General features: G+C 38.0%; 2 protein-coding genes and 1 long non-coding RNA gene across 3 annotated transcripts in view; 2 read left to right on the top strand and 1 right to left on the bottom strand.

The window, feature by feature from the left end:
• LOC127410370 (ubiquitin carboxyl-terminal hydrolase 24-like) overlaps nucleotides 1-27,502 on the bottom strand; it is a 169,728-nt gene that overhangs the window by 99,170 nt on the left and 43,056 nt on the right. The window contains exon 3 of the mRNA XM_051645590.1: nucleotides 4,186-4,660. Coding sequence (XP_051501550.1) covers nucleotides 4,186-4,467 — 282 coding nt within the window. The 5' untranslated portion in view covers nucleotides 4,468-4,660. The remainder of the gene's footprint in view (nucleotides 1-4,185; nucleotides 4,661-27,502) is intronic.
• On the top strand, nucleotides 5,728-10,285 carry LOC127410416 (biogenesis of lysosome-related organelles complex 1 subunit 2-like). Its single transcript, XM_051645673.1, has 5 exons — nucleotides 5,728-5,923; nucleotides 6,825-6,941; nucleotides 8,815-8,934; nucleotides 9,232-9,336; nucleotides 9,956-10,285. Exons 1-5 carry the CDS (start codon nucleotides 5,776-5,778, stop codon nucleotides 9,985-9,987), a joined length of 522 nt encoding a protein of 173 aa, XP_051501633.1. The 5' UTR covers nucleotides 5,728-5,775; the 3' UTR covers nucleotides 9,988-10,285.
• Nucleotides 10,352-12,426, top strand: LOC127410421 (uncharacterized). The gene is made up of 2 exons (XR_007892119.1): nucleotides 10,352-11,208; nucleotides 11,461-12,426. It is a non-coding gene; the product is annotated as an uncharacterized LOC127410421 (long non-coding RNA).

The following is a 27,502-nucleotide window of genomic DNA, read 5'->3' as shown; positions in this document are numbered from 1 at the left end:
CAGACCATTGGTGTTGGTGTACCATCCAGCAATGTTTATGTGATCGACTCATATATCGGCCGATATTCTGACTTTTTTTTAATTATTGGCATTGGCCGATACATTTTCCGGTTTGGATTATTTGTTTCTTGAGGGTGCCAAAAATCACCTGCTTGCAGGTGAAGCGACTGGGACATGTAAATTACCAGTCACGGTTCGTTTTGTTGTTACGTGCCATCGTGTTACTACAATAACAGACCTGTGTGCAACACAGTCTCATTTAAATGGTCCGGCAGACGTATTTGAGCTCATAATATTAATGTTAAAGCGCTAGCCAATTTCATTCTCCCTCACTCTCCTCAACAGTTCCCTGTAACTTTTAATTGTCTAGTCAAATGATAAAAAGGCAAATATCAATAAAAATCATACCATATGCCGACTGCAAATATGCGCATATCTCGTTTAAACAGATGTAATAAACAAACCTCACAAAACTTGAGCCGATCCAGCATCCTGTGGAGCACTCATTTATTTACCTCTAAAGCACTTATTCTATCAGCCTCTCTACAGCAGTTCCCTGTCAACGTTAACTTTCTTTTCTAATGATAAAAGGCATATATCAATAATACTTCTATTATTTACCATTTGCAAATATGCAGATATCTCGTTTAAACAGATGTAATTCACAAACCTCACAAAATCCAGCGTTTTCGTCCCGTCAAGCGCTCATCTAATATCTTCCTCTTTAGTGCATGTTCTATCAGCCAGAATCAAATCTTCAGGATCAAAAGTTCCTCTGATTCACAAATCATGACGGTCAGTCTGTGAGAATCCAAGCAAGCGATCCAGGCTGTTTAAACTGTCAGGAGATTGCTGCTCTTGCTGGATCCGCACGAGCGTGTGAGTGCAACTTCAAATTAAAGTGCTTCACGTGTTCTATAAGTAAATATCATATTCATTATGCGCTGCATGTACGATTGGTTTGATTCTGAATTTTTTTGAGAAAATGCGATGGCTAACGTGGACATATGCCATCCATGGTTGCTGGACTACTGTGTGCACTGTTATTTCCTTCTTTCTAACATATTAACAATTTCTTTATGTGCAAATATATTACTAAAATTTGATGACTAAACAGAAATCAGAAGAAACTGCTATCTACCATTTAAAATACAATATTTTTTCATTCTTTTTTACAAGTTAAAGTTTTGTGTGAAATTGAGTAAATATAATGCTAAATAAGATATATATATATATATATATATATATATATATATATTTTTAGCAATTTTATGTTTGTTATTTACTATATTAAATTGTGTGATATATTGGCATTCTATAGGCCTATCGGCCACCCTGCTCTCTGGATATTGGCATCAGCCATTAAAAAACCCATATCGGTCGACCACCACCCAAAATGTGCATACAAATATGTGAATGGAAACCAAGCTAATTTAACCAGAGTCCTTTCAGAGTGATCCTCGCAGACCTGCAAGATAATGGGTGTTTCTCAATTCTAAGAATGCAAAGAACAGACTTGCATTCTCGTCGAGACCGGTCTTGTCAAGCCAACTTGGAAGAACGAACTTGGGATGGACAGGAGGATGTAGAATTTTGCGAGCTTTGAGATGTGCTGCGATCTTCCTGTTACTCAATTAACCGTCACAGCACATTTGAAACCATTAATAGAACTACTGGCATTATCACACACCAGTGACAACATTAATATCATCACACCAGTGAGGATTTCCAGGACTAGTAACACGTTAAAAGAATAAAGTCTGTGAACACTCGTTTCCTTTATTGTGTTTATTACTATATTAAAATGATGCCCAACAAAACAACAAATTTGAAGTATAACGACTCTCACGAGACATCAGACTTTCACGATTTTACATCGGGAAATTCTTGAGGTAAATCCACTGATATATCAGTGGGTAAAACACAATATATATCCTCCTGCCACTGTAGTACCGGGTTCTTGCTCACAAATCACCATCCGATTCATTCTCGATATTCGGCCTGATTAAGAACACATCCGGGTAATTTTATGCATTCTCGGTACTTGCGTTCTTGAGTACTGGAATTGAACCTCGGTAGTGGATTATGACGTCGAATGAGTCCACGAGAATGTAAGAACTCAAAAGAACGCACATTGAGAAACAGCCAATATTGCAGGTGCACATCTAGTTCACTACATTAAGCAGTTTAAACTGTTTTTAGAAAGCGCATAAAAAGAAGCATTAAAAGAGACTAAACTTCTTGCAGAGGGTTTTACAGCCACTGTTATTCACTGTTAAGCACAGCAAGTTATCATCATGCAAGCACGTTCTCCAAGAAGTTGTGTATCTTAAATTGAGAATTCCCCCCATTAAAACCACCACCACTACAAATATTAATGTTATGCTGCCTTCACGTGCTATCGGAATTATCGTAAATACGAGTATCCCACTCGGAAGTTGCACATGAACGACCCCTCAAGTCTTAATTACCACTGGGAAACTCTGAGAGTTTCCAAGATGGGAGCAGTCCTAAATTTTCAACATGATGGAGGAGAGTACAGTATGACAGGTTTTATTAATTTTTCTAAATACAGCTAATTTTAAGTGCTTGCAGTTTTGGTCATATTCATTTATGTATATCAGCAACCATTCTATGCATGTTGTAGATTTCTACAGCATGAAAATAGCTTGTATTTGACCAAAATTCCATTATCGTCAGCAAGCTAACGGAGTAATATGTATTATGGTGTCAAAATAAAAGTTCCTGGAGAAACATGTAAGAATAAACCTGGCGTCGACCACGTTTCCTGTTCTTTCCGACAACAAAGCACTTGAACACGACGTACTTCAGAAGTGGGAAGTAGGATAATTCAGATAGCACATGAAGGCAGCATAGTTGATACAACTAGTTGATTAGTCGACCACCCTGGCACATCCCTAAAACAATATGTGCCCTATTCAAAATAAACTCATCTCTATAACTAATCCGTAGACAAAAGATTGTCCAAAAAACTAGTGCATATAAACCGTGGTTAAAGTAATGCTGTCAACGTGAAAACTTGTTCACAAATCATAGTACTTCTGTAATGTTACAAACTGTATTTCTGAATGATACAGGATACTCAGTGAGAAGAAAATGTAGGATGGAACTTGATTTTATCCATCAGGAACTGGCACAATACTATATATATAAAATGTTAACAATGTATTAACAACTATGCATTAAAAAGACTTTAGCATACACACTAAAATAAGCAGAAAGCACTGGCTAGTGTGGACATTTAAAATCCCACAGCAGCACTCAGGAGGTGAAGGTCTCTGATTGCGGTTGACCAATAGTTCAATGCAGCCATGAGAGAAACAGTTGGGTAACAATCACAAAGACTGATGGCCTCATATCACACTGCACTAATCCATGATTAATGTGTACAAAACTCCCACTTGCAAAACCAGACCTGTTTTATTTTATCACTGAATTGCACATATCATGTGCTACTTGTTTGCAATAAACAGGTCCAGATCAAGAAATACTAAAGACTTATAAACACACATGTAGCTGTAATTCTGAAGATCTTAAATCAAACCAAGCACCACACTCAATATTGCTCCATTTTAAAGGGCATCGCCTCACCCACTGTCCACTGACTTTAATACAGAACTAACATAAAAGAAAGATGTCAAATTAAGAGATTGTTCAACAACCTGTCACTGTTCAACCCCAGCCACACATTTCCTGTTTTTCCAGCACATTGCTAAACAGCTGTTTAGGCATAGTAAGAAAGCTATTGGTTTAATCGTTGATCAGGGTGTATAACACTCCATTGGCTGAATGTTTCACTTTCAACATGCACTATGCATATAGACACAGAGGAGGAAACTATAAATGCTCGTGCAATTAAAGGCAATCTGCAATTCCCAACCCCCAAGATCAAACAATATAATAACCAGAAGCATGGCAGCAAAATTAATTGCTATTACTACTATCTAGTAATGCATGCACATGGGTCACTTGGTTCAGGGGGAATGTCTTGGCAAATCAGGGCCTAAACCTCATCAGGTGGTCTGCCCAACAGGCATTGCAAATGCATGAAGATGTGCTAAAGGCGCGTGTGCGCGGCTTTCAGTCCTGTTTTTGACAGCCCCGGTGGTTCCGCCTTTACCGCCCATGCAAATGATCACACATGTGTGGGTTTTATACTCGTACCTCACTTTCCACGACATCATGATACGCAGGAGGAGGATCAAATCCCCCGGTCCCGGTGCGCCCGCTGTTCTCGCCGTCGCCGCTGTGGCCGGAGCCCGGGGAAGGGCCGCTTTCCATCGGCTCGTAGCCGTATCCGAGTCCCGGGCTTTCGTTGGTGAGCAGCGCGACAGCCTCGTTGATGTCGTTCTTGGCCAGGCGCAGGGCTTTCCGGATGGCCACCGGGTCTGGGAAGCCCATGCATAACAGCGTGGTCATGTGCTGCTCCTCCTCGGTCTCCATCATGGAAGTGTGTCGATGATCGCGGCTTCAGTAAGGAGGCACATAGCACAGGCATCTGGCTGTGCACGCCGCCATGTTTACAGTCACTGGTGCTGCTGGTATCCTGTCACGATGGATTCCCGTAACATGCGGAGGGCAGCGGGGCTGAGAGTGGGCAACACCAGGCCTGGGTGAAGCTGGCGACACCGATAGCTCTCTAGGAGGAAGCAGAGTACACCACTTTTCAAAATAAAGGCCGCGTAGTTTAAAAAAAAAAAAAAAAAAAAAAAAAAGCATGTAAATAAATATACATCATAATTATTTAGTGACAATGAACACACACAATATATATATATATAAATAAAAACAGTATTTATTTGTATTCATCAAATAAACAATACATTTTTAAATAATGTACTTGAATAATAATGCAATTAACCGACTCACAAATGCTAACGTGCTTTTGCATAATACTTAAATAAATCAGTTTTAATCACCATACAGAGCAAAGCATGAATAAAATATATCCCTGACCCTTAATAGTCTGTGCATGAAAACAAGTAAAATATGGTTCACTGTGCACTGCATAATGCAATTCAACTATATTACATTTTTCTTAAGGGAAAATTAAGTATAGTCTATGCAGGTTATCATATAGTAGGCCTATGCTGAGTATGTTAGACTTTCAAGATCCTGAATCTGAATAGCACCAATAAATCGCACTAGAAAGAGGTATGAGTTGATTCAGATTTAATAGTTGATTGTTATTTATCACCTTGAACAATAATTATATTTGCCTTAATTTTCAGTTAATATTTATAAAAGTCCAAGTCAAATCTCATACTTTTGGAAATATTTCCCCACTCCGTGCATATGTATAACATACATGCTGCACAAAAAGAAAGAGGGCAGTTCCAGTCTAGTAATTATTCATTATTTTGAAAGGCATTAGACCGGAAATACAATTAAAATAACTAATTGTTCTTTGCTTCACTTTTTTTAAATCGCATTGCCTCGCCTACTTCACACAGCCCCACCTTTATCTCTGTGTAAAATCACGTATTTTGACACATACTTTATTAATGAATACCCTAATAACCTAATCTTTTAGTCAAGTAAGTCTTTAAGACAGAGGAGAAACCAGTCTGAGCATGCAATATTTATACATTTATAAATATGTCTTAATAATACACCTGAAACTTCAAGGCATGAACAATACGCCTGCTGTTTGTTTCGTTTCACCATATTTTGAATGATTCGTGTTAAGAAAAAAAAGAGGAAATGAACAGTCACGTGAAAGTGGTTCTTGTCATGTGATGATGTGAGGTGAAAATGGCTGCAACGGGTGAGGAGGCCGCGGCGATGGAAAGCATCTCTAGAGCACCCGCTCCACTTACCGAGCCCGATCACAGGATAGATGCGGGTATAAACGACGGGACAGAGAGTCAGGCACCTGCCCCAAAAAGACCCAGCAACAACAGTGAGTTCCTCTTGTAAACAAGTCAGGCTGTGTGCAAGTCACTGTTGACAAAAAGAAGGGTTTGTTTTGTGTAAAGCGTGTAGCTGGGCTGTCATAGTAGTATTTTGGGCATTGGGGATACTGCACATCCTGGATGTGCCTATGATGTATAGCTAGGCAGCTTACTAGGTTTCGAGGTGCATCTTAAAGGGTTAGTTCACCCAAAACTGAAAATTCTCTCAACCTTTACTCCCCCTCATGCCATCCCAGATGTGATTTTCTCTATGATATTCTACTGAATAAGAATATCTCAGCTCTGTAGGTCCTCACAATGCAAGTGAATGGTGACAGAAACTTTGAAGCTTCAAAAAGCATATAAATGCAGCATAAAAGTAATCCATAAGACTCCAGTGGTTAAATCTATATCTTCAGAAGTGATCCAGTCGTTCTGGGTGAGAACAGACCAAAATATGACTCCTTTTTCACCATAAATGTTGACATCCGCAGTCTCCTTGGCGATCATGATTTCTAGCTTGATTACACTTCCTAGCGCCATCTAGTGTTTTGCCTAGAGAATGCAATGGCAAGATAAGTAAAAAAAAAAAAAAAAAGGAATTACAGTTTGGTCTCTTCTCACCCAAAACTGATTGGATTGCTTCAGAAGACATGGATTAAAACACTGGAGTTTTATGGATTACTTTTATGCTGCCTTTATGTTCTTTTGGAGCTTCAAAGTTCTGATTATCATTTACTTGCATTGTTCGGACCTACAGAGCTGAGATATTCTTCTAAAAATCTTAGTTTGTATTCAGTAGAAGAAAGAAAGTCATACACATTTGGGAAGGCATGAGGGTGAGTAAATGATGAGAGTATTTTAATTTTTGGGTGAACTATCCCTTTATGTGTTTGCTGTCTGTTACAGATGATGGAGGAGTGGAGACTGCGGAAGAGGCCACTGAGCCTGCTGAACCTGATATCAATGAGCTCTGTAGAGACATGTTTGACAAGATGTCAGTTTTCTTACATGGAGAGCTCACAGGTAATAAGAAGAGAATAATAACATGGCTCATCTCTGTTTCAACACACATGTACAGTCATAAGCTGGTTTCTTCAATATTTTTAATGGCTCTTTGTGTATGCCTAAAATGTTTAGTATCCCTTATGAAAATAATCACGGTTTTGCAATAGCCGCACTAACTCTTCTAACTAAGATATTTTAGCAGAAAGTCATAAAATAGTCTTTTAGGTGAATGAGGAGAACTTCTTTATTTTTCGCAGTTAGTTATGACTATAACTATAGTTTTGGCAAGTCGTTTAGGACATCTACTTTGTGCATGACACGAGTAATTTTTCCAACAATTGTTTACAGACAGATTGTTTCACTTTTAATTGACTATATCACAATTCCAGTGGGTCAGAAGTTACATACACTAAGTTAACTGTGTTTTTAAGCAGCTTGGAAAATTCCAGAAAACGATGTCAAGCCTTTAGGCAATTAGCCAATTAGCTTCTGATAGGAGGTGTACTGAATTGGAGGTGGACCTGTGGATGTATTTTAAGGCCTACCTTCAAACCCAGTGCCTCTTTGCTTGACATCATGGGAAAATCGAAAGAAATCAGAAAAGACCTCAGAAAAAAAATTGTGGACCTCTACAAGTCTGGTTCATCATTAGGAGCAATTTCCAAACGCCGGAAGGTACTACGTTCATCTGTACAAACAATAGTACGCAAGTATAAACACCATGGGACCACACAGCCATCATACCGCTCAGGAAGGAGATGCATTCTGTCTCCCAGAGATGAACGTAGTTTGGTGCGAAAACTGCAAATCAACCCTAGAACAACAGCAAATGACCTTGTGAAGATGCTGGAGGAAACGGGTAGACAAGTATCTATATCCACAGTAAAACGAGTCCTATATCAACATAACCTGAAAGGCTGTTCAGCAAGAAAGAAACCACTGCTCCAAAACTGCCATAAAAAGCCAGACTACAGTTTGCAAGTGCACATGGGGACAAAGATCTTACTTTTTGGAGAAATGTCCTCTGGTCTGATGAATCAAAAATTGAACTGTTTGTCCATAATGACCATCATTACGTTTGGAGGAAAAAGGGTGAGGCTTGCAAGCCGAAGAACACCATCCCAGCCGTGAAGCATGGGGGTGGCAGCATCATGTTGTGGGGGTGCTTTGCTGCAGGAGGGACTGGTGCACTTCACAAAATAGATGGCATCATGAGGAAGGAAAATGTATGTGGATATCATTGAATCAACATCTCACGACATCAGCCAGGTAGTTAAAGCTCGTCACAAATGGGTCTTCCAAATGGACAATGACCCCAAGCATACCTTCAAAGTTGTGGCAAAGTGGCTTAAGGACAACAAATTCAAGGTACTGGAGTGGCCATCACAAAGCCCTGACCTCAATCCAATAGAAAATTTGTGGACAGAACTATAATGCGTGTGCGTGCAAGGAGGCCTACAAACCTGACTCAGTTACACCAGTTCTGTCTGGAGGAATGGGCCAAAATTCCAGCAACTTATTGTGAGAAGCTTGTGGAAGGCTACCCAAAACATTTGAACCAAGTTAAACAATTTAAAGGCAATGCTACCAAATACTAACAAAGTGTATGGTAACTTCTGAACCACTGGGAATGTGATGAAAGAAATAAAAGCTGAAATAAATCATTCTCTCTACTATTATTCTGACATTTCACATTCTTAAAATATAGTAGTGATCCTAACTGACCTAAGACAAGGAATGTTTTCTACGATTAAATGTCAGGAATTATAAAAAACTGAGTTTAAATGTATTTGGCTAAGGTGTATGTAAACTTCTGACTTCATCTTTATGATCAGTCATTTTTTTCCTTTCCTTTTTATTATTAGTATTATTTTTTTTGCTGTTTACTCAGCCACCTGCGAGGACTATAAACTCCTGGAGAACATGAACAAGCTCACCAGTCTGAAGTACATGGAGATGAAGGACATATCAATCAACATCAGCCGCAATCTGCAAGACCTCAATCAGAAATGTGAGTTCTCACTAGCATACACTGTCACAGATCTTACTGTTTATATTAATTAAATATGACATTTAAGTGACGTTTTTTTTTGTAATATTGATTGTCACATCACACTGTTCTGCTTAAAAAAAACTGTAGGAAGTATATTTACAGCAGCACTCAAACTGCCAGTGATTTTCTCTGCATGCTGATAGTGATAAAAAGGGTTAAAATGTTCTCAGTTAGCACATATACTAAACTCCAAACCAAATGTTTATCACTTTAAAGTACGTTCTCTTTAACATCAGTTCTTATTTTTGGCTTTAGATGCCAGTTTGCAGCCCTACTTGGATCAGATTAATCAGATAGAGGAGCAGGTTACAGCTCTAGAGCAGGCTGCTTATAAACTAGACACATACTCAAAGAAACTGGGTAAGTACAAAATGCTTCCTATATACAAGTACTCTGGGTTTAAAAGTGTTTTTATGTTTCTTAATGTTTTTATATAGACACCTCACGACCTTCAAATGATTAAAAGGGAAGTTTGTAAATTTTTGTTCAAATAATTTCTACTATCCCAGCTTAATGTGCAGAAACCACTATAAGTTAGTCATTGCTATGTTTACTTCATGAGGAGTGTAAAAACTCTGGACCTGTAGCACTATCAGAACTATCATTATTTGTGCAGAAATTACACACTTCACCTTTTAACTGATCACTGAACATTGATGATTAAATGTACATTAGATGGCGCTATCAGACCAAACTAGATGCTTATGTTTCTTTTCTGATGTCTGGTCAACCATCTGTAAAATGTGCTCTATAAAAGACCTCACCTTTTATAACATTCATATAATAACACAGATGTGTAGTGAATTATTCTAAGTATTGTTTTTGTTTCTCCTTTACATTTTAATGTATGTGCATGTTAGTCATACACCTGAATTACATTTGTATTGGCCTTTTTACAGAAAAATACATTGTTGTTTAGGGGGTGCATGTTTCCTGACAAATTTTAAATTGTAATGGTTCTATGTGTGTTCATTCACAGAGGCCAAGTTTAAGAAACTGGAGAAGCGGTGAAAAGTGGTGTGTGTGTGTGTGTGTGTGTACACGAGGAGGACCAGAAACCCCTTTAAAACAGTTCTTCGTAATGATATCAACACACATAAATGTATGTTACACACTATGAGATTGTCATAGCCTCTACATAGGTTATGGACAGTGCAGCAAGAAATTATAAAGGGATAGTTCACCCAAAAATGAAAATGTTCTCAACATTTACATGCCATCCCAGATGTGTATTACTTTCTTTCTTCTGCTGAACATAAAAAAAGATTTTTAGAAGAATATCTCAGCTCTATAGGTCCATTCAATATGAATGGTGTGTGTGGTGGCCAGAACTTTGAAGGTCCAAAAAGTACATAAAGGCAGCATAAAAGTAATCCATACGATTCCAGTGGTTAAATCCATGTCTTCAGAAGCGATATGATAATTGTGGGTGAGAAACAGATCAATATCTAACTCCTTTTTTACTATAAATCTCCACTTTTACTTTCACATTCATCTTTTGTTTTTGGTGATTCGCATTATTTGTGCATATCGCCACCTACTGGGCAGGGAGGAGAATTTATAGTATAAAAGGACTTAAATATTGATCTGTTTCTCACCCACACTTATCATATAACTTCTGAAGAAATAGATTTAACCACTGGAGTCATATGGGTTCCTTTAATGCTTGCTTAATGTGCTTTTTGGACCTACAAAGTTCTGGCCACCATTAACTTGCATTGTATGGACCTACAGAGCTGAAATACTCTTCTAAAAGTCTTCATTTGTGTTCTGCAGAAGAAAGTAAGTCATACACATCTGGGATGGAATGAGGGTGAGTAAATGATGAGAGAATGTTAATTTTTGGGTGAACTATCCCTTTAAGTACTGAATTCACATATTGAATGCTCATTAATCAGAAGTCAAGTTTTTGGTTTGAAAAATCCAAGCAAGATGCCCCAGGGCAGAAGTATAATGTTGGCCATGCTTGCAGCAATCATTCTGAAATATGGTCTTATAAAACGATATACTTCTAAAACAACAACTGGTTTCAATTGAGATTGAAAACACATTGATTTTTGCTATGTTTATGCCTCTCATCCACACTGGAGCAGCATTTTCCTCCACCGAAAATGGAGACTTTCGAAAAAAAACTTTCTAATATTGCAAACTTGGGAAATAGAAAACCAAACGTTTTCAACCAAAAATGTATTGTGTGGACACGGCCTAAGGTTTCGAGAGGCACGAATACAGGTAAAACTGTACAGTATATTTAATGCTTGTTAAATATGTTGCTGAGGATTTACATAGCATGTCTGTTAAATGGTCACTTAATGATTTATTATTATTATTATTATTGTGTTTGCATTTAGAAAAGCAAAAGTTTCACCTGTCTTTGTATTGCTGTGTAATTATTTTCAAAAGCTGTACCTTAACAAAAAATGTTATTTTGCAGAAAAGCAAACATTGTGTTTCTTACTGTACCTTTATTCCTTTTTCACACAGATAAACATGAAATTTTGTGCATCCTTGAAAACTGGCAACCTAACAATCATAGCCATGACCACTCATATTTAGATATTATGGATGGTGCAGTCATTCAAATGAGCAGATGAAGTCTGGGGTTAACCCTCCTGTGGTTATTCGGTCATTTTTGACCAAAATATATATTTTTTAAATTTAATAAAAATGTTTTCCTTTATCTGAGCAGTACAAGACTTGGTGACTTTTCCTCCATTTGCCATCTGAACATAAAACAAATAAATAAAAAAATAAAAAAATGGGCTTCATTGGATAAGTTTAAGTGGTTGTAAAAAAAGCAACACCTTTGGTCTTTGCATTCAAAATTGACCGACCATTGAAAATGAATGGGAAAGACCAAAACACAGAGCAATTGTTTTTTTGATTTGTCAAATACAATCAATAAATCAGCCACAATGCAGAAAAAAACGGACAGAAATTACAGGGTGAGACTCTAAAACATCCTCAATACAAAACACACACACACACGAATGGACTGGTGAGACTTTAACACGCTTTTTTTTTTTTACATTTGTCAATTAAAACCAACAAATCCACCACAATGCTAAACATACACACTCAAAAATGAAGGGTTGAGACGATAACACAATGCAGAACACACACAGAGAACCATGGCATCAATAAGTGCAGCTCTACAGCCATCTTTTGGTCATTGTTGGCATTACAAATCATCTGTTGTTTTCCAGCTGATGACAGCAATCTGGCACACAACACACACACACACACACACATTTGCAAAATAAATGTTAACTATAGAAAGCTTGAAACTGCAAAATGTTTACTCTGATTCTTCTGATTTATACTCTGAATTTTCTGAATTTTGCAGTTCATTTCTGTTTCATGAAGTTAATTTTCTTGACATTATTATTAATTTAGTTTGATTTATTACATTTTTATGTTTGAAATAAATTATTGGTAGAAAAATTCTTATTCTGTGTCTTCTCTTTGTAACACCATGGTCAGGTTTGATGACAAGGATAATGACATTGCAAAAACTGACACTTCAAATCAAATGTAAAATGCTAAACTTTGACAAATAATCATTTGGTTGAAAAAATTTTATCATCAAAAATACCAAAAGGAGGTGCCATTTTTGAATAGCATAGGAGGGTTAAGCCGTTTTTTTTTTTTTTTTATCAGTTTAAGGGCCCACAGACATGTCCCCCCCAAAATTCAGAATACTGGTCAGCCTATATGGGGTTTTCAATTACTGATTGTTTTTTTTTTGTTGTTTGTTTGTTTTGTTATTTTTTTATGTCACATTTTAGTCACATCTTTGAGTTTATTCATACCATATAGACCTGATATGTTTTCAATTAGGATGCAAATTTTTTGAAATCCTGTCTCTAAGCAACCACCAGATGGCAGGCTAAGTCCACACTATTACCATAGCCTGACTCAACCTTTAAACTTACTTTGACTGTAAGCTACTCTGATAGATCAGAGCCAAATATGGTGAGGTGCTCATCCACAGAGATAATGGCAGATGTATCGTGCGTTGAGGCTTTAATGTCAGGATACCAAAAATAATTAACATGGAGCCATTTCATGTACTTTATGAACAAGATAAACTGTTTTCAACCAAGCCATTATAAGGCTGAGACATATTCTAGACCCAGCCTTTTAAAGTACACAATATAATATCAGTTCTTTTACGTAAAATGTGTGTTTTGATATTTTTTGTTATTTTTACAATGTGAAATTGTTTATAAGGAGTTACCTTGTCCTATCAGTTTATTCAAAGTAAACCATCAATACACCTCTATGTCTATCTTCCTCACTTTGCCTTTCTGTTTTTCTCATAATCCTTAACATTACAAAAGCACTGATAAAACAAAATATAAGCAGCCAAGGTTTGAATTTTACCACACCAAAGAGTGACCACACACTTACACTTGCCTGTTTATAATGTCACTGTGAAATGTTATTGCCTACCTGCAGAGATATTCTTTCTCCCTTGATATATTTACTCAATAAACTTAAACATACTTGACACTGAGCCAAGCTGAAGACTGCCTCGTCTCACCGATAGCAGGTTTTCTCAATTTTTTTAAAGAAGTGGTTATTATTATAATTTTTTTTACTTAAATGTTATGAGACTCAAAGAAAGGTTTGATTTTTTATACACTTTTTTCATTATTATTATAATTATTTCAGTGAGGTTTTTATTGTTGTAGTTATTTGGAACTGATCTTGATGTTTCCTTGCCCACTTGTGTCCTTTTATCCACAAACAGATGCTGCTTTTCCTTTGTTACTTTTGTATTTATAACAAAGAACTAGGTCATGAATGACTTATTCTGTTTGGTCGTCTTTGAACGAAATAACGTTTTCAGATGTAATAAAAATGGTTTCGTTTATCTGAGTGTTACAAGACTTTGTGAATTTTCCTCCACTGCCATCTGAATCCATGTGCAAACACACACAAATTGGACTTGATATGATACTGTAAGTCTTAATGTTAATAAAAAAAATTGACTCCTTTGCTGTTCGTGGTCAGAACTGACCGACCATAGAAAATGAATGGGAAAGTCTAAAAACAGAGCAATTTTTTTATTTTTTATTTGTCAAATAAAATAAATAAATCAGCCACAATGTTGAAAAACACACAGTTGGTCACAGAGGGGTCTATGGAAATGTCTGTGTGTCACTAACCCACACTCACAGATGTGACTAAAATTTACATTGTGTGTATACAGTGATTAAATCCTGAATTCTCAGAAATGGTGAGTGCTGCTTACAACACTCACCTAAAAGCAAAGGAAAAGTAATTAAGCACACTTATCATTAATCAACACTTCCTCTGCTTCATGGGGTTGTGCAAAAGGATTCATGCCATAACCGGTCTTCAGTGATGAGACATGCCCAGTGATTAGACATTCTGCATCCTCTCTGCTTGTTTCACTAGTACTTAAAAGGATGTTTCACCCCAAAAATGAAAACTTAATTTGCTGAAGGGATGGGGGCTGGGGGCAAATCTTGGCCAGAGCAGCAGAGGTCATGGATACTGCCATTTGTATGGATGTGAAAATACATAGTTCTCCAATAATCACATTTCTTTTTGACAAGACTAATTATGAGCCATGTTAGAGAGGTGTAATTAGTGTTGAGTGGTGCTAATATTCCAGTTGCCTCCGGGGCTTTTATTTAAGTCAGCTGTGCTAACCTGCTTTACTTTGCCATGCACTGCTTTGAAATGCTGCCAAAACCGGGTTCCTGGCATTACTCAGGACCAGAAACTGGAGAATCACACATTAAAACATCTATATGCTTTACACATATTGGTTGGCATATATGCTATATCATGGCAGGTGGGAACTTTCTGTAATACAGCTAATAAATGACCCATTACAGCCTAATGAAAACAATTAAAAGCAAATTACGCAATGTTAAATTACGTAAATGCCTAATCCCATGTGCTTTCTGCTCTCTGTACATGAACCATGGTGAGTGTGATTCAGTTTCACTGTAAAATTGTATTTTTACTTCACTGACAGTTAGGCTTAGGGTTGGGATTTGGGTTAGGTGGTAGAGTTGATAAAATATGTATTCCTGTTAAATATATTACATAATTTACAACTAAACATTCAACATGCTTTTGGTGTCACTCTGTAGATGTTTCACCTGGAAACAGGAGGTCACACGTGCCCATACATGCCGAAATACGGGGGAAATTGACAGGTAGGTACAGCTGCAGGCTGAAGATCTCCAAATGGGGCAAAATCTCCAAAAGAGGGCGGGGCTACTCCAGAAAGGGGAATGGTACTCCAAAAGGGGGTTGCGCCAAATTCCAGGGTTAAGGAAAGGGTTAGGGAAAGGGTTAGGTTGGGGGCTCCCTATATCTTTGATGGTGATTTGGCTGCAGCTATATCCTTCTCGAAATTTGGGGCTGGGTTATCTGTTTGAGTGACCAATGGCAAGCGGGAGAATTTACTTTAGTGCAGAAATTATACACTTCACCTTTAATACTGACAATGTCATAACACTACAAAAAGGTTGAAAAGACGATTATTTCACTCAAAACTGAACACCAAAGTCTGTGCTTAAACTATCTAAAGTGTATTTCAGTGAAAGAAAGACTAGATATGTCTAAGAGAAAAGGCACTCTGTGTTGTAAATGGCTGATTGCCCGATTCAGCCGCAGAAAACACATTAATATACCACAAGTGTGACATGCATGAACTCCCCCAACCTCAATAGATTTTTCACCAATAGACTCAGAACAAACAGAGAATATGTAAAGTCATGCGGTGTTCACGAACCATTCAGATGAGGCGAAACATATTTCTCCACACAAGACTTTATATTTAAATATATAAATATATTTTTAATCTTAAGTTCAACATTCATGCTCTGTTTGCAGCAAATTAATGCACTTGTCTTATATATCTTCCAAAAAAATTATGTTTGCGCAAATGGGGGAAGTTTGTTAAGTTAAAGACAACTGGACCATGAACACTCAATGGTGAGTGTCCACCTGATACAACACCAAATATTTTGGCTGTTGTACACCTAAACACATGTGCACATTTGGTTCACCGTGCTGGATGTATGACCTGCCATCCGACAGTTGTATTTAATTTGGGCCATGTGTGTGTTGCTAATAATATGCTGCCTTTCATCAGAAGATTTGTTAAGTCATGGCCTTGAACCTCCAGAGCATGTTGAGCAATCTGCACTCTCCCTGGAAGTCAAGAGAGTCTGTAAACAAGAACAGCACACAAACAAATAAAACAAGAGTATGAGAGTGTAGTGGAAGAGATTTCCTATCCTCTCTCAAAGCATTCTGTAATCACTCCAATAGAACTCCATTCTGGGTTTTCCATTTACCACTCCTGACTTGCTCTCTGCTCAATGGTGTGAGAATCCTTGCTCCGAGTTCCCTCTTTAGCAAAATTTGTGTCCAGTTACTGCTCCACTGTAAAGTTTCATATGTTTTTATAAATATATATCATGAACATCTGGATTCAGTAAGTGTTAAATGAAATCATGTTTGTGCAATTGCTTATAGTCTATTAACACTGCGTTTTACACATTGTAAATTCTTACATTACACTATAAAAATAAAATAATGATTTTGCCTTTAAATTATGATAACTTAAAATGTAGAGTTAGAATAACTGCCCGGGATTGATTTTGTTGAGATAACTAGTTTTTGTTGGCTAAACTTTTTAGAAAAAATTTAGCTGAATCAAAGTCAAAGTCTGGAGAACTATGCACATCACGCTCACATATTTGGATTCCTAGCACGCAGTGGGCATTAATAAATTATGCAAATTGCAGCATTATTGTCATACTTTTCTTTTATATATATATATATATATATATATATATATATATATATATATATATATATATATATATATTTGCTGCTTTTATTTATGCTGTTGGTTGTTGTTGTTGTTGTATAAATAATGAGAATGAGAATTTTCATTTTTGGTTGAAATATCCATTTAAGTCTTAGTATGATAGAGAAATCAGACATTGGTCTATGATGATCAACTGGCCATTTACCATTTTACAGTGTGTGGTCCACTTCCATTATGGTCATGGTGGAGTGGTACTGGAGTGATCTTGAAGCAAGAGACAACACAGACACTCTGACTTTCAAAAAAATGCTTCTCGATCTAGGCAAAATCCAATATGATCACAAGTAAAACAACATGTTGGTTCCAAATGTTCTTGCACCCTAAAATCAAACTGCTGAATTACTGACAAACAGCATTCCCTTTCAGACATTTTTGCATCAATTAAGACATGAATACCTTTCCCGGTGGTGCTACAATCTCTGAGACAAGGGTTCTGGTCCTGTGGAAACCAAGAAGTAATCGCATTTACATAAACAATGAGCACCGTTTTGAGGTTGTATTTTCACTCTAAAATTACATTTTTACTCCACTGACGGTTAGGTTTAGGGTTTGGGTTAGGCTGTATGGTTATTAAACTATGCATTTCTGTTGACTGTATCTCACAACTCAAAATACAACTTGCTTTAGGTGCCAACCTGTGGACATTTCACCTCAACAAAACTTCCAGCTTTGGCCAGGGTGTGGGCAGTGGTTAAAAGTTCGGTAAGCACAGACTGATTTCAGCAGCAGAACTTTCGACCATCTGTTGTCTAACTCAAAGTGTGATAAGTCTGACAAATTCACGCAACACCGCTCTCTGCTCCGCTTCCACTCCACACTGCTCACATACTTTATATATACTGCATAAAATACAGTGATATCCCCTTGAAATACCAGGAAACAGCCATGCAGTTCTAAGTAAAAGGCAGGGCAGAAAAGTAATTAAGCATGCACAAGAAACTAGAGCACACAGACTTTCACAAAACACTGAAATTAAGATCCCAGATAGACCCACTTTTACTGTATGAGGAGTGATAAAGAACTCTTGGAATTGTGTGGTTGGGTGTTTGATTCTGTGGCTAAAGAAATTCCTGGTTTTCCTCTGGGAATGCTGATCCCTAAGGGACCACAGGAGACTGCTTGCGCTGAAGTAAATAAACATACATAAATTTAAGTCCTGCCCCTGGGATGCAGTGAGGAACTGTGCGTGTGTTTGAGTGAGTGAGAAAGACAGAGAGAGAGAGAGAGAGAGAGAGAGAGAGAGAGAGAGAGAGAGAGAGAGGGAGGGTGAATGTTGTTTACATATAGGCATTAAATGTGTTTGTATGTTGAGTTGAGTGATTGGACCATCATATCATATCTTTCTCCAAATCGCTGCAAGAGAGTATGAGAGAGATTGACTGGAATGTTTGGATTGATACCTTAATCCACCCACAAACATCATCAGGTGCTGATATCTGCTTCATCATAATATATTATTATGTTACTTTATTTAGACAAACTCCTCCAAACTGGGATCATATTAATTATTCTTGGAAGAATTAACTGGCAAACAGCAGCAATCCTTCAATCCTTATTGAGTGTTTAGAGCTGAACTCTATTGTATATTAGTGTTTTAGAGGACCTCAAAGAGCTAACAGACATATCAGTCATGAAAGAAAAATTATTTTAAAAACATACAATAATCAAAAGATAAGTTTAACTTTAAAAGAAATGACAAAACATAGCAAAAATGACAGGATAACACTTTGGGCCTATTTACAAATAATGGGTTCGCACAGAGGCGTCATGGCACATCGCGTCAAGACAAAGCACAGGTATCACACATAGAATTCGTAATTCTTTACATGTGAGCGTTCAAAATCAACTCCTGACTCCTATCTGAACTCCTTTCAAATACACCTGGGGCCAGTTGCACCAGCTATACGTAAGTTCAAACTTAGCCTAGTTGTGGTGTAAATAGGCACTAAGTCACAATTTATACACTACTAAATATTTGAGCGTTGCACCATTAAATTTAGGTAGGATGTAACGCTACATATAAACTAAATATTTACAGAAGCCTCAGTCCATGAGTAATGGACTGAATAAAAAAACAGACTCACAACAGACTGTGACAGGCTTCAGTCCTTTCAACATATATGATGATGTTGGCATTTACACTCATTTACATTTACGAGAGAGAAAAAAAGTACTTTTAAGCAGCTCTTCATCATGAAACCGATCTAACCATGCCGTTTTCAGGATGTGTCGCCCAGTGTCAAGTTTCAACATATAAGAAATATATAAGATATTAAAATGAATACATGTGTATTTTTCCAGCCTGTTGTATTAGTATTTATTTACAACCCCTTATTTATTTTAGATACAGTTATTGAATATTGTTATTTACATAAGCTAAATATATCATTAATGAAATCTTCTTTTATTACGTATCGTATTTTAATGAGGATTTAATTTATTAAAGCTTATGTGAGCAAACAAGGTTTGAACAACAACCGTAACAAGATCAAATTGAAGATCACGGCTGTTTAACGCTTCTGTGTACAAATTTGAAGACTTCTTTTTGGATCAGTACAAGTAAACATCATATTATGCAACTACGCATTACTTTACGGAGAGCTTAGGACCTTCTAGTTAAGTCTTGCCTTAAGAACAGGTGGTGCAACCAAATTAAGCACTGACTTAGTTACAAACTAACTAGTAGTTACTAAGCCCTTAATGTGAACTTTACGTCCCAAATTACGTGAGAGCTTACGCACAGCTGGTGCAACCCTACCCTGATGTGTTGCCATTAGCTTTAGCATATTAGCCAAACTCAGTTCAACACTTCAACAAAAAATGCACATATTCACACAACGTGGGGTGATGGTAAAGCATTAAACTCACATTTGTGAGGTGCTAGCTTCACAGATGTTTTGGTAGTTGCCACATTTGCCATTATTTACAATTGGGTTTTTTCAGGCCAGCATCACGGCCAGGCAACCCTGCCACTTGCTTGCTACGTAGGGCAAGCTGCGAGCGCTGAGAGCATGAAGTGTCCAACATTCCACCTCGTTTTTTTTTTCTTCTTCAGTTGAAGAAGAATATCACCACAAAATGGTGTAGAATAGTGCAGATTCCTGCGATTTAGGACACAACTGTACAGCAGTACTATTTATTTTGTTAGCTAATGTTAGTCTGACTGAGAACCCTGACTTTGGGTCAAATTTAATCGAAAACTATGTGAGTGGCACTCAGTTGCTCTTAGGAATGGCTGTCATTGATGGACACCATTGAAAACAATGGTTTTGAATTTTAGGATGCTTCCAATTGCTATCCGATTGGGCATGTACTTTCTATTTACACTTAAGTTTGTTCCTAACTTTATAAGGATGAGCAATAGCAATAGTAATGCTTGCCAAAGAAAAAGCAACACTAATGACTATGTGACAAGTAGCTCAAAACTAAAAGCATGTTCACACCAAATCCTTGACGATTTTGTGACAGGAGCTTCTGACGAAAGGTCTACACACACAGAGTCCTTAAGAAATTAAACAAAAAATTATTTCACCCACTGTACCATAGGCAGCGCTGTCGCTGTTCTACAAACATTTCTCCCAATCTCCTGCCCTGCCCAGCTGTCAATGCTAGAGATTAATATATTGAATGCTGTTAAAGTATTTATTTACCTAATTTCTTTCCATGGTGTTGATGCATTTTGAGGACTGAGATGAGTATAGAGCGTTGTTGCATATTTATTTGCACATGTATTTTCTGCGAGTATATTCCAAACGGACGCCCGAAGCCAACTTCTCTTTTTATAATGTGTGGATTAATGCCAGGATAATAAACCATCATAAACGTAGTGCAAACCAATTGCCGAACCTCGCTGCTATTTTAATGCCATGAGAATATAACATGCACAGTAATATACTAAATAATGTACATTAAGACAAAACACCATAAGCAGACTTTCAAAAACAGACCGTGTTTATGTTTGCAGTACGAAGCGTTCATGAACTGCAACTATTTATTTTTAAGTAAATAATTTTCAGGGTGTGTTTGGCAGTTGATTAGCACCATGCTGGATTGAGCAGCTGCAGCGACTCTGAAAAAATGATAAAAAGCTTGTATCACATTGGTCAGACAGTTTTCATCGCAGACTGACTGAAAAAAAATAAATAAAAAAATCTGACCACTCTCCGGAAAAAAACAACAAAAACCTTCAGATTGTCAGTGGACGATTTGTCAGACCCAATGTGAATAGCGCCATAGGAATCCATTGTTCCCATTCAAAAGCTCGGTCAGAATGAATAATCACACCGAAAAACCGGACTTGGTGTGAACAGGCCTTAAGTATGAATTAAATGCATGTAGTTCATTGGTGTAACTCAATGATTTTCTTTGCTTAGCACGGTACTTAAGTAAATACATAGTAATATAACTAAAATGACTTACTAAAATACTACAAATAATATTTATAAATATTATTATAATGTATTTAAATAACAGTTTTATTTAAATACATTATGTCTGCAATGCCATTATATAGCTCCTTGCACTAAATTACATTTGTGATTTTAAAGGTCACAGAGTAGCCCTCTCCCAGCACTGACCCACAGCTGGAACCCTTCGGCAGGAGAGAATGGATTATAAGAGAGGATATTGGGATCCTTTAGACCAGAACCAAACTACTTTTCACCCTAATAAGAAGCAGACAGTCCTGTAGTTCTTCACCAGACCAATTCTACCCCTGCCTTTCCCCATCACGCACAAGCACACAACCAAGCCTGACTTCATCCCATTAGATGTACAGTGTTGGGGATACAGGCGCGCAAGGGGGTTATAATGCATCCCTCCCACCAGGCCAGCATAATCAAACACATCTGCTGTGATAAGCTGGGATCCCCCTACCAGTGCAAGACCATTATTTATGTTTGTGCCTTATTAGCTTTTTTTCTCTCTTTTTTTATTATTATCTTGAATCAGTCTGTCCATCAGTTTTCTGAGGGTGATATGAAATACTCAGTTTTTTTCCACCACACATATTACTGATAAATGAATGAGCATGTTTCTTAAGCCTCAGGGTAAGAGAACGTGGAGTGGGGCCCATTCATGGGTGATAGCAATTGGAAGAGACTCACACACACAGTACATGCAAGCATTCATACAAAGGGTAATGATTACACTGTTTTTGGTTGACCTAGATACTGTATGTTCCCGTAACCTCAGTGTAAAACTGGACATAGCATGCTGTTACTAACACTTATCTATGTTGGCCCATTGGATCGCACTGTGAATTCAGCAACAGCAGGTCGAAAGTTCTGCTGCTGAAATCGGTCGGTGCTTGAACAGTGCTTGAAGCTGGAGATGTTTAATATATGGGCACTGTGAGCTCCAGGTTCAGGGTGAAATGTCCACAGAGTGGCGCCAAAAGCTAATTATAGTTGTAAATAATATAATAAAGTCATAAGGAATGAACATTATATTAACCATAGGCCCTAGCCCAAACCCCAACCCTAAACCTAACCATCAGTGCAGTAAAAATAAAATTTTAGAGCAAAAATGTAACCTCTAATTCACGCTCATCTTGTTTTTTTTTTTGTTTTTTTTTCTGATTAACACTTTTATTGATTCAAACACATGAAACAGAAAAGCAAACAAATATACACCGAATCAACTTTTAACCCCCATAATTCCCTTTCGCCCTCCCAATAATCAACCCCACTCTGACCCTCAACAAATTTCCCTGTGATACAACTTGATAATACACACACACACACAAAAAAATTATATATATATATATATATATATATATATATATATATATATATATATATATATACACGCACACACACACGTTTAAAACTAGACATCTCTCTCCACGTCCCCTCCCCGATTGCCTTCCAAAAATGCCAAATAGCTGCCCCATTTTTTATTAAATTGCTCCAAGTTTCCCTGCCTTCTATATGACATTTCTATACCGCCACCCTGCCCATCTTTATGCACCACTCCTGAAATGAGGGTGCTCCAGCCGACTTCCATCCCCAAAGGATGACCTGCCTGCCGATCATAACACTGGCTAGGACCCAATTTTTTATATATTTATCCCCTATATTAATGACCGCTTGACTATATTAATGGCAAAACGAAATTTGAGTGTCCGATACGTCACACATAAATCTCTGAACCCTCAACCAAAAATCTTGGATCTTAACACACCACCAAAAAACTTGGGTTGTGTCTCCATCTTCTGATTGGCATCGCCAGCAGGTGGGTGTGTCTTTAAGACCAAGCCTATACAATCTAGAGGGGCTCCAATAGAATCGATGTAAAATTGTAAATTGCATAAGTTGCACACTTGCATCTCTAGATGTAGACTTTTTTAGAATCCTAGCCCACACTCCCTCCTCCAATACTAAGTTTAAATCTTTCTCCCATAATCTCTTGAGAGACGTTGATCTCTGCCCCTCAGACTCTGAATTAGCAGGGAGTAATACACTGATGCCTCATGACCTTTTCCAAAAGCAGTATTCACCACTCCCAGAGTATCTGCCACTTTAAGGGGGTGTATGCTACTCCCAAAAATAGTACAGAGCAGGTGACGCAGCTGTAAATACCTAAAGAATTGAGATCTGGGAATCCCAAAATGTTGAACCATATTTTCAAAAGACTTCAACACTCCACTCTCATATAGGTCATAGAGTGTATTAACTTCCCTCACAATCCACTCTGTCCAGCAGGACAGACTTATTAATACATAATTTTTGGTTCAGCCATATGCTCAAAGCAACATTTAAATAAATGTCAGAATTAAACACTCTGGACACTTTTGTCCATACCGAGCGCAAATGTGAGATAACAGGGTGTAACTTAATTTCTCTGGTTAGTTTGATAGAAAGGCTTTGCAATGGCGAAATAGGGGCAAGAACGTCCTGTTCAATACAAAACCAGGGAGGGGCTCTCTGAGGTGGAAGTGACCAATGAGCCAAATATCTGAGACCAAATGCATAATAATAAAACAAAATCTTGGGTAGGCCTAGCCCACCTTTGTCAATCGGCCTATGTAACATATCGAAGTGTAATCTGGGACGTTTACTAATCCAAATGAAAGACTTCACTATGCTATCAAATTACTTGAAATAAGAGATGGGGACATCTGTAGGGAGAGACTGTAGCAGGCAGTTGAATTTTGGAATACAATTCATTTTAATAACATTCAACTTCCCAGTCATAGATAAATGTAATGAAGCGCACATGCCCACATCGCTCGAAAAACCTTTTATTAAGGGATCAAAATTAACTCTAACTAAATCAGACAAATTTGCTGGGAATAAAATACCCAAATACTTAATGCCCTGTTTGGGCCACTGGAAGGCACCCGGCTGAAAAGCCGTTACCGGGCAGTACGCTGTCAGAGCCAAAGCTTCGGATTTAGACCAATTCACTCTGTCCTGAGAACTTAGAAAAGGAATTATTAATTCTGTGGAGGCAAGGCATAGATCTAGTAGGGTCGGAGACAAATAATAAAATATCATCTGCGTAAAGCAAAAGCTTATGTGCCACACCTCCCACCACCACCCATGGAAAATCATCCTCCTTTCTTATCGCGGCTGCTAATGGTTCCAGGGCAAGACAGAACAATAATGGGGAAAGAGGACAACCCTGCCAGGTGCCCCTATCCAGAGTAAAATAATCAGAAATTAATCCATTTGTTTGTACCGCCAAGAAGATATTTGATTTTTTATGAAACCCTTATTTTTGGAGCAATGAGATTTGCGTAGGGCTGCCCGGCATGATACAGCGAGAAAAAAAATGGAAACCAAACAATTTACAAAATGTCCTTTCACTCATCACTTGTCCATGAATAGTAAGATTAGGAAAAAATATCAGATTTATATGGAAGAGATACTGTAGCTTTAATCACAGATACACAGTTTAAGACACAGTTGAATACAGTCTCAAACCATCAACATCTTACCATGCTTCAACAAAACAATAAAGATGATGGCAACAAGAATGTGGGAAAATAGTTAGAGATATGATCATCTCAGGCCAGAGTTGTGGTTTTGTCAAAAACTATTCACACTAATTCATCAAAGTGCATTGTGTGATACCTGATAATGCCCTTCATGGCAGATTCCTCCACTGAGCAGCTGGTCAGCCTGCTTCTGTTATCCATTCAATTGATCTTCAGAGATCCAGAGATCATTGTGTTTTGGTGCTAACAAATATAGAGCAGCCTGTAAATCTCCTTACACAATGGGCACCGTGACAAATGTGTCTCAGAGGGGAGATGCAAGCTGATTTCTTAGGGCACAGAATTGCCCCTTTATCTTTCTCCATTTTATTCTTTCGCTCAATGCACAACTATTTTAATGGGCTGTAAATCAGGTCTTCAGAGAAACAGCCATGGGCGTTCAGTGAACCATTGTGGCAAGCTGCTCTGTTCCCATATAAACAAACCACCCAGGTTGTTTACCTATGTAGATGAGCCCATATGAGAGGAGAACACTCAGTAATGCCCTGAGCATCTGCCTGAACTGGCCTCCTTCTGCAATCTGCTTTGAAGATGAGAGGCATTCAAGCAGGTACTTTATCTTTACAATAAAGACATCTGGAAGCCATTGCTCTCACTAGGCAAAGGATGGTTTGCAAAAAACCTGTTGCTAGAAACCTTGGAAAGTCATTATGTAAATATATAAAGTTGATATAACGGAGGGTATGGGGTGTAATCATATATGATGCATGTAATAATACATGATGGCATGATCCTAAACAACAAAATGTATGTTGCAGTCAGTGCGATTCTGCACACTGAAATGTCCCAGAATTCTCATCATGAGTGAATCAAGAGGGACCCACAATTGCAAACTTGCTGCAAATTCGTCACTAATTTTTTTCACACGCAAATGAGCATTGCGGAACAATCTGCATTGTCGCCAAAGGTTTGCTGTAGGTTCACCACTACCGGTGAAGAGCTTCAAATATCTGGTAAAACATTTATGGTGAATCGGAAGTTCATTCACATGTGCAAAAAATTAGTGGGAAATTTGCAGCAAGTTTGTCAGAACTCTCGATTTTTTGTAAGGGCATCCAAATTTTTACATTCGGTCTTAATGTATGTGTCCAAATCTACTGCAAGCACAAAGTGGTTTTGCTAACCGCCTTGTACCTTGATGGCCTTGAGTTTAAAAGACCCCTTTAGGCCCTAGAGATTCAACTTACTGCAGAGTTTAGCTTCAACCATAATCAAACACACCTGAACCAGCAAATCAAGCACTTGCAGGTTAGACAGAGTAGACCAAGGATGGAACTAAAGTCTTCAGGAACCTCAGAAAGCCTCAAGGCTTTAGGACCTCCAGGCACAGGATTGAGCAACCCTTCTCTAAAGGATAGTGAGATTCTTACTGAGGCACTTCTATCAAGCTATCTCTCAAATAGACACAGCAGCCCTTAAGACATCCTGAGACATTTTAGTACCAGCCTAATTCTGTCATTACTTTCCTTTATGCTGTTCCAAAAACATGTTACTTTGTTTCTTCAGTGGAGGACAAAAAGCAAATAATATTAATGCTGCTCTTTTCCATTCAATGAAAGCGGACAGTACCAAGGGACAGAAAAGCTAAAAAAAAAAAAAAAATGAAAATGAAAATCTCGGCCTCTAGCTCTCTGCACATTCTTATACTTTAGTTTTGAATGTCACAAACACAAGCGGAGTGATACAAACAGTAAAGGGTCCCAATGCTGTTATGACTCTGTAAGGGGGTTCGGTGGAAAGGAGGAGGCGAGAACCGGCTTAATAATATAAATAATAATTTAATAAACAATCCAAACAAAACACACAACCAAAAACACACAGCACAGCTGTCTGTAATTCTCTCTCTCTCTCGAACTGTCGTCCCCAGCTGCCTTTATCCCTCGCGCGCCCCATCAGGCTGACTGGGGACCGGGTGTGTCTCATTCCAGCCCAGCCCCGCCCTCCTCGGCTCTACAGACTCCTTTATCAGCACTCTTGGAATGCTCTCGTCCAATCAGATTTGAGGACCAGAACTGAAGTTTATTATACAACAGTTAGTTCCAGTCCTCAAATCTGATTAGATAAGAGGCATTCCAAGAGTGCTGATATAGGAGTCCAACGGCACTGGGACGCTTTACTGTTTGTATCACTTTGCTTATGTTTGTGGCATTTCAAACTGAAATGAAACAACGTGCAGAGAGCTATGGGCCGAGATTTTCATTCAAGCCAGTGGGTGGCATTGAGTTTTTGTTCAGAAAGCCTGCGTTGACAGTCAGTGGACCCTATTTTAAGAGCACTAGAGCTAAGCACAGCACTATGCCATAAGTCATAAGTGCAAGTGAGTTTGGCGATATTGCACGCGCAAGGCTCTACTCGACTGGGTCAAGTTTAATTTAATCCTGAGGTTCTTTTCCAGTTATTGCAGCATCTGCATCCTATTACATAGTCCATTCCTTCAAGCACCAGCAATATAAACAAAGATAGCACTTTCATAAGACGTTAGTAGTGTAAATGGACTGTATGCAATGAATTAGATGAATAGAAATATGGACTTACTGTACATTACTGTGTGCATAAACTGCATCCATGTTGAATGTGACATGCCCCTTTTATACACATGGAAAATGTGGTTCAGGATATGGATGTAAGCTCTGTTA

Source organism: Myxocyprinus asiaticus, chromosome 19, assembly GCF_019703515.2.
Source record: "Myxocyprinus asiaticus isolate MX2 ecotype Aquarium Trade chromosome 19, UBuf_Myxa_2, whole genome shotgun sequence".
Lineage (NCBI taxonomy): Eukaryota > Metazoa > Chordata > Actinopteri > Cypriniformes > Catostomidae > Myxocyprinus > Myxocyprinus asiaticus.
This window is presented reverse-complemented; position numbering and strand designations above follow the sequence as displayed.